Source organism: Furipterus horrens, unplaced genomic scaffold (assembly GCF_987537825.1).
Source record: "Furipterus horrens unplaced genomic scaffold, mFurHor1.1.pri manual_scaffold_5, whole genome shotgun sequence".
Classification (NCBI taxonomy): Eukaryota; Metazoa; Chordata; class Mammalia; order Chiroptera; family Furipteridae; genus Furipterus; species Furipterus horrens.
This window is the reverse complement of record NW_028327175.1, coordinates 47385854-47394610: the sequence shown is the minus strand read 5'-3', so window position 1 is coordinate 47394610 and position 8757 is coordinate 47385854. Positions and strand designations below refer to the sequence as shown.

The window sequence follows — 8757 nt, the reverse complement described above, 5'->3', positions numbered from 1 at the left end:
AACAACTCTGTTTTCACCTTTGTATATAAAAATAATAATAGGCATGAGATTGGCATGCTAATAAACAGTAAGCCTAATTTAAGCTATTCTAACATGATTTCCTTATAAGTTTAAATGAGGTAAATTTAGATAAAAGTAGATATACTTTAAATATTTGTAATATTTAATACAAATATTAAATCAATGTTATAACCTGCAACTAAGGTATGTCAATTAAAAAGAAAGTAGGAAAAAGGTAAACAAAAATCTAAGAGGACAAGATTTGGTTCTTCAAAGCAGTCACAAAATGGCTACTGTGTTCACGTTTTGATTAAATAATTGTTTCTGATAAAAACCCTTACTGATAGCACAAAATCATCTGGAGCAACTACTTAAGCTAACTACTTACTGTTAAGCTCTCTTCTTTCATAAATATTAATAAAAACATGACAAATATAACTAAGGTAGATGAGCTACTGTAATACACATTAATCTTTTGAATTGTACATTTTTCTTTAGAAGGTTTTATAAAAATAAAGTATATAATTTATTCTTTATAGATTTTCAAAGAATACAAACTGCCAAGAAATGAAATACTACCATTTAAAAGTACTAAATAAGAAAATAATTACCTTATATCCTAGACTAAATTTTTTAAAAAGTGGACCAAGTGCTTAAGCATAAAAATAAATTTTAAATTAAAAAATCAAATGAATAATCATATTTAAGCAAAATTCTTTCAACACAGAAAATAATACTGTGATATTAATACCCTGAAAGGAATAGAACCACTTATGCTAGTTCTCCTAAGTTAATATTTTTCATAGAATGTATGATAAATATTAATTATGAATGTTCATGAGGCATCTGAAGATACTAGAAGCTAAAGTACAAGTACACTAAGTTGTAGAAGATACTAAGATCAAATATGGCAGACCAGTGCGAACAAAATGGTTAAGTACTGAAAAGTTTTTATGCTAATAAAGGTTTCTGTGAACATCAGAGCCCTTATAAATACAAGGTTTTACATTCATTATAAAACTCAGTAAAGAAAGAAATCACCTTTTGATCCCATTCATAATTTCTAATTTTAAAAGTATCTCTAACGGAAGTGCAATTAGTATATACTCCAAATTCATGTTCAGGGAAATATCATTGGGGAGGAATTACTGCATTGACCTTTCACTAAGTGAATCTGTAAACTTGAAATGAGGAAGAATAGCTTCAGTGATTATAAAAAACAAGTTTCAATTAAAAATTAATGATAAAATATTGAATGTTCATTTAAAAAATACATCAAGAGTGTGTCTAGGATTATTTGGTTTTGTTTTCTTTGATGCTGAGTACTTTGTCATCGATCCTGATCTGAAATTTAAAAAAAAAAAAGCAATTAAAATGCAAGAAGAGATTTTTAAGAATAATTTAGCAAATAATTGTTTTTTAAAAAATTTTACTTGATATAGAAGGAAATTTTAACTTCTAAAAATTCATCCTCAAAATATGAATTTTTTAGGTAGCTTTACTAAAGCTCAAATTAGCCATACCTTTTTGTTTTTGTTACAGTCTTCCATGCTCTGCCTGAGTTACCTTTAGTGGGAAGAAAAATGAAGAAATTCCATAATGAATAATAAGAAATAATTAAAGGACTGTATCAAAATTTAAAAAGTTAAAGCTGACTGATATGAAGATAACAAAAAGTTTCTTAGCACTACATAGTTCATATTTATACATACCAGAACCTAACTTTACAGCATAATTTATTTGTAACTGTTTTATTAGTATTACACTTAATTTTCTTTCTGAAATTTGGCCAGAACTACCAAAACCCAAGTTTGGCTTTCCGGCTATGTAATTATCATTAATTTACTGCTGTGCCTTGGCAAATGTTCTCTAAAGGAATTTGTTTTTTAATTATATCACTCAGCTCTCTACATCTTTTAGGTCATTCTGTGCTAAATCAAGCCCACACTAAAGTTTTCACAAAAATGTAACATCTGATCGCTTCACTTAATTCTAACTTATGGTAAGGTAGCTAACATTTACCTAAATGGCAGCATACATAAACAGTCCCTTTAATAGTATGTCTTTCATATTTAATAATGATCTCAATTTTAATAAAACATTCCTAGAAAATCAAGTTCTTTAAAAATGACTGCAAACTCACCAATACTTTTGGTGCTTTCTTTGGGTTGGTTTACTGAATTAACTTCATCATTTTTCAGTTCCTGGATAATGCCTTTATTTAAGCAAATATCCACATGCACATTGAACAGGGTGAGATCTGAAGTGTTTTGCTCTCGGTTACAAACAGGACAAATTAGAGCCTGGTCTGTTATCACTTCATATAAATAAGGCTGGAGGGGTTCTTGCCTTCTCGGTGACCTGGCATCTTCATTTTCCAATGCAACAGCACAAGAAGAATTCTGATGACAGTGTTCAATATTAAATGATGTGCTTAGAAGACTAGCACACTCCTCTTTGCTGTGCTTATTACTTAAAGCCACTATACTTTCTGCTTCAGATGGATTACCTATAGTCTCTACCAAGTCAGCACGGTCTTCTGAATTGATTTCTGTATTCTTTTGATCGGTTTCATAATCTTGCTTCTCACAGAGTGAAGGAGAATGATGTACATTTTCTCTCTTGTTAACTTTTGTAGAGGAAGCATGTGAACATGAGAACATTTCACTCATCGAAGGTTCATTAAGACATTCATCTATATGTTCATTAAAGGCTTCCAAACTGATGCTTCCTTGCTCCCTAAAGCAAACAGGACAGGTAAATATCTGATTGTTATCTGAATTTTCTGATGTTTCTAAATTCTCATTCTTCCTCTTCTTTAAAACTTGGAATGATTGTGATGTCTGTACACCTTGTCTAGTCACAGTTTCACACTTAAATGTGTCTTGGTTCCATTTACTTTCTGACCGTTTTTTATCAAAGAAACTCTTCTTATTGGACATTTCTACAGGTTTTAAAAACTGATCTTTGTCAGTTTTCTCTATACACCCAGTGCCTGATAGGGTTTGGTCTCCAGCCTGTAAGAAACGAACAATACTCCTTTGTTGGTGTTTCTTATCTTCTTCATTGAGAAAACTAGATAGCCGCACACCTAAATGAAACCAACCACAATTAATCAACTTCAAATTCAACAAAGCCAAGTCACTCATAATTCATAAAAGCATTTTCCAAATACTGTTGTGACACATGTAAAAAAGGCTGTTTCGAGAAAAATAACTAGCAACACTGTATATTTTCTGAATTAAAGGATGTTTTTCCAAAGCTGGTATTTTGAGTTGAAATTTATACTTTTAAAAATAAAACTGAGTATCACTAATGTGTAAGTACCTATTTGGAGTTAGCATGACTATATAGGTCTTTCGATTAATATCTTAACACGATACCATTTAATAAATACTAAGTAACTAATTGGAGTCAACTACATAGATACTTTAGCTCCCTTTTTACATTTTACTTTTTAGAGCAATTTTAGGTTGACAGCAAAATTGAGCAATAAGAACAGACTTCCCATATATCCCCTGCCCCCACACATATAGAACCTCCTCCATAGTCTCCTCCCCCACCAGAGAGGGACATATATTATAACCAATCAACCTATGCTGACACAACATTATCACTCAAAGTCCATAGTTTATATTAGGATTCACTCTGGGTGTTAGATTCACTTTGGGTGTTACATATCCTATACATTTTGACAAATGAATAATGACATGTATCTACTGTCATAGCATCGTACAGAATAGTTTCACTGCCCTAAAAATCCTCTCTGCTCTGCCTATTCATTCCTCCCTCTTCAAAAGCCCTTGATAACTACTGATATTTTTAGTGTCTCCATAATCTTTTCCAGAATGCTATATGGTTGTAATAATACAGTATGTAGGCTTTTCAGATCGGCTTTTTTCAGTTAATAATACACTTAAGATTCCTCCATGTCTTTTCATGGCTTGACAATTCATTTCTTTTATGGCTAAATATATTCTACTATCTGGATGTACCCCAGTTTCTAATGACCTATTATTGAAGGACAATTTAATTGCTTCCAAGTTTTAGTAATAATAAATAAAGCTGCTATTAACATCTACCCTTTAGTTCTTTTTAGGTAACATATTTTACTCAATTGATCTTGGTGTGTGCTGTGTTTCATATATGAAAGCATGGCTAATGACCAACTCTTAGTATACTAAGTTGGCATTTGGAATGCTTATCCATAAATATTGTCTTACATAGTTCACAGTCGAAATTTTTTTTTTTTTTTTTTTTTTACCACGCAGTGGCTAAAGATGTGGTTTTATTAGTGTCATAGTCCCTCACTGGCAATTCTGAAATCCAAAAAGACCTGAAAATTTCAAGCCACATAAGGTAATTGACAGCTGAATTGATGGAAAGCTCTTAGAGTCTTAACAACTCAGTGTGAATATTTTTACTGTTTTGCTACACAAATATTAATGTATTTGATCATGAAGTGCTTCGTCATATCCCAAAGGAGTATTATAAAATATACTCAGTATGCTTTCTAAAATCTGAAAAAATAAAAATTTTGAAACAAATCTAGTCCCAAAGATTTCAGTAAGTATTGATAGTAAGGAAAAGAGCAACTTTAGTTGGTTCTTACTGGAATTAAACTAATAATCATAGCTTCTCATGCATCAGGTTCTAAGTATGAAGAAAAATGGCAGCAGGCTAAGTACAAATTCCTAAACAGTTTAAAGAAATAAAATGGAGGTGAGAATAACTACCATATATTTCCAAAGTTGATTCCTTTTGAAAGTCTAGCAGATTTAAGGAAAAGTCAGAAAAGAAAAGTCATACCCATAAGTCTTAATCTCAAGGGATGTGGAAAATCAGCATCAATTTCTATTCTTAGCAATTCTTTAGCAATAGCAAATATTTCTTCTGCAGTAGACACAACAGATGAAACTGTAGATGCACGAGTTTTTACTTCAAAATTCACATTCTTCAGCTTAATGGTAACAGTTCTACCCTATAATTAACAGAATACAATATTAAATATGGCTTTCTAACTTCTAGAAAAGTTATTTTACAGGTTAAAAAACTCATAAAGCTCATTTAGGTATATGTAATATGGAAGTATAATCAATTATTTTTAAAACACAGTAATAAAATTGTCATAAAGAATAACTGGAATCCAAAAATATCCCATTTTAGCCAATAATTACTACTCTCCTCCCTAACTTTTTTAAATAAAAGTTTTATTAAAAGACCACTATATAAACGGCAAAGTTAACTAATCATTTTTCTTTTTCAAAAACTTCTTTTAGAGGTCAATTCAGTACCTAAAAAAAGGAAAGAAAAAAAATCTTTCTAAAGGAGCTTCATTTAAAAGGTCTTGGGGATAGCTTATATATATTGTGTGCCAACTATATGACAAATATTATGCTAAACAATTTACATGTAAGAACTCTCTGTATAGTCTGTTTAATGGATACAAAATTTCAGTTTGGGATAATGAAAAAGTTCTCGAGATTGACAGTGTTGATGGTTAGTGTATGAATGTACTTTAATGCCACTGAAATGTACACTTAAAAATGATTAAAACAGTGAGAATGGATTAGACTTACTGACTCACTTCCAAAGGACAGAGTATAAAAAGGAAAAAATAGTAACTTCACAATGGAGAAGGCTAGCAAACACGACCTTAACCAAGTAATGAAGGTTAACACCACCCATGCTATCATGTGGATTTCATATGCAGTAGGTCCCCTTTATCTGCGGGGATATGTTCCAACACCCCCAGTGGATGCCAACAACTGTGGATAGTACCAAACCCTATCTATATATACTGTTTTTTCCTATACATATATACTTATGGTGAAGTTTAATTTATAAATTAAGCACAGTTAGAGATTAACAACACAACTAAAAACAGGACAATTATAACAATATTACAGTAATAAAAGTTATATAAACATGTTCTCTCTCTGATAACCCATCTGATACCCAAGACCACTATTAAGTGACTAATGGGCAGGTAGCATATACAGTGTGAATACACTGGACAAAGGGATGATTCACATCCCGGGCAGACTGGAGCAGGACAGCATGAGATTTCATTACGCTACTAAGCCTGATGTACCATTTAAAACTTCTGATTTATTTAATTTCCAGAATATTCCATTTAATATCTTCAGGCTATGGGTAACTGAAATTATGGAAAGTGAAATCTCAGATAAGGAGAGACTACTGTACCTCACAGGACGTGAGGAGAAGGACACTTCGACTCTGTGGTATTCTTTCTAAAACTCATAACTGTGGTCTAATCTAAAGAAAACCACCAGACAAATCCAAATTGGGAGATATCTGGCCAGTATTCCTCAAGACTATCAAGGTCACAAAAAACAGGAGTACTGAGAACCTGTCACAGACTAGAGGAGGCTAGAGAAGACATGATAGCTAAACACAATGTGCTTGCCTAGACTGACTCCTGGAACAGAAAGAGAACATTAATGGAAAAATAGATAAAATCCAAATAAAGTCTGAAGTCTGGTGAATAGCTATGTGCTAATGTCAGTTTCTTAGTTTGGACAAATATATTCTGGCAGCATAGATGTTAATAATGAGGAAAACCGGGTATACTAGAACTCTCTACAGTATCTTGGCAATTTTTCTGTAAATCTAAAACAATTCTAAAATTAACAGTTTATTTAAACATTTTTTAAAAAGTCTTTTTACAATCAAGGTATGATAGAAAAGGATTATAAGAAAAATATTCATCAATTATCCCATTCATTGCAATACTTTTTTAATACTTTAAAATTTTTTTATTAAATTTATTGGGGTGACATTGGTTAATAAAATTGTATATGTTTCAGGTGTACAATTCTATAATACATCATCTGTATATTGTATCGTGTGTTCACCATCAAAGTCAAGTTTCCTTCCATTGCCATTTATCCCCCCTTTTCCCAGCTCTACCTCCCCCTAACCCTCTTTCTCTCTGGTAATCACCACTACACTTAATAATTACTCTAAATAACTCTGGTTTGAGAGTATTGGAAAAACACTAAAATGGACTGTGGTGAGTGAAAAGTATCAAATACATAGTTGAAAGCCTTCCAGATATTGTTCTCAATGTGTTAAAAAACCTGCATTAGAGCCTTGAAACAAAATGCTTATTCTAGAAAGTCACTATCTACATGAGAAAAACATTAAGGGATGATTGCAAGGTGTTTATAATATGTAAATATAATTCTAGGAAAATCCTTTCCCCTTTGCTTTATTCTCTAATACCAATGTAACTGACTTGAAACTTATTCCAATGTACTCCCAAGGTAGTATAAAGTCCTCTGGAGTTATACTAGAACCACTCTGCCCTGTAACGTGCTTCTTCACAGAATGACCTCATCATAGGCCTCAAATAAAAGAGTCCAAATTAAATTTCTTTGTTGGTGATGAGAATACTCTTTATCTGAAATTTCCCACTTTGTATTCAAATGCAAAATCTAATTCTTGCATTGAAGTGTATTTTATTATTAGAAAAATTTAAAACTAAGAACACTGCATTAAAATAAAGTACCTTAAGTCCTTCTTTCTGCAGATCTTGAGCAAGTTCACTGCAAAGTTCCTGGCACAAGCTGTACTGTTCTTCTGCTTTGCTTATCTCACTGAATGTCCTAGAAAGACAAGAATCATTTTGGTGCACAAAGTAAAAATGTAATTCGGGATAATTTAGGAATGCTATAGTATGTTTAAATGGCTCAGCATTAAGTTATATTTTCTGTAGTACAGAATACAGTTTTCCGATAAATTAAGATATAATTCCTTGTAAGTAAAAAATATTTAAGATCTACTTAATAATTAAAGACCATTTAGATAGTTAAGCTGATTAGCAAAGGTGTACTTTTATATTTTTTGCCCTCTCTAAATATTTTTTAAAGATGATTAAAACCACCAACAGATAATAATAATGCCTCAGAAACTTAAAACACATTAAGCTATATATGTATACAAACTCTGCTACAGAGGATTATCTTAAGAAAGTACATAGGAGAAACTCATTCCAATTATTGCACATGTATTTTCTGAAAGAGAAATATTTTCATGTAGATTTAAGGGGTGGTTTAATGGCCCTAGGTATTGTTATCTAATAAATAAGTGAAAATAGAGGACTGGTAAGATTAAATGTAGAAATTTTGAATTCATCTGCACAAGATGGCTCAGCTCTTCGCACAACCAATCAAAATCACAACTAAAATACAGAACAACCATCACTCAGAACCATCAGAAATCGAGATGAATGGAAGTCTGACAACTACAGAATTAAAGTAACCACATCCATCCAGACTGATAGGAGGGGCGCAGATGCGGAATGTGTAGTAGATAAAAATTTGGGAGGAATATCTCAGGAGAAAGGAGTCCCAGACTCACACCAGCCCACCCCCAGACCAGGGTTCCAGTGCCAGGAAGATAAGTGCCCACAATTTCTGGCTGCAAAAACCAGTGGGGATTGAGTTAGTTGGAAGAAACTGCTGGAGCCCCAAGAGGTTCCTCTTAAAGAACCCACACATGGACTCATCTACTCAGACTCACTCCCTCTGAGCTCCAGCACCAGGATAGCAGCTTGAAAGGCACCAGTATCATACTGGGAGGAACTGAAGTGTCTGACATTAAGGCAAGCAGAGACCAGTGTCCCTTTTCAGGACCACCCCCCAACAGAACCGGTGAGTTGGTGCCATGTCTGAGATTCCATCAACCTGGCTACACTTCTGACCTATCTTGGAGATCACTAGAGACTCTGAC

The 8757-nt window shown here is 32.7% G+C and overlaps 1 protein-coding gene across 1 annotated transcript in view; it reads right to left on the bottom strand.

Moving 5' to 3' along the window:
* Window positions 1-1237: 1237 nt before the first annotated feature.
* Window positions 1238-8757, bottom strand: part of POLK (DNA polymerase kappa) — a 46505-nt gene continuing 38985 nt past the window's right edge. Inside the window, exons 10-14 of the mRNA XM_090278962.1 lie at window positions 7535-7631; window positions 4810-4981; window positions 2144-3091; window positions 1524-1566; window positions 1238-1344 (exon numbers count right to left, since the gene is read on the bottom strand). Of these exons, the coding sequence (XP_090135088.1) occupies window positions 1260-1344; window positions 1524-1566; window positions 2144-3091; window positions 4810-4981; window positions 7535-7631 (1345 nt within the window). The 3' untranslated portion in view covers window positions 1238-1259. The remainder of the gene's footprint in view (window positions 1345-1523; window positions 1567-2143; window positions 3092-4809; window positions 4982-7534; window positions 7632-8757) is intronic.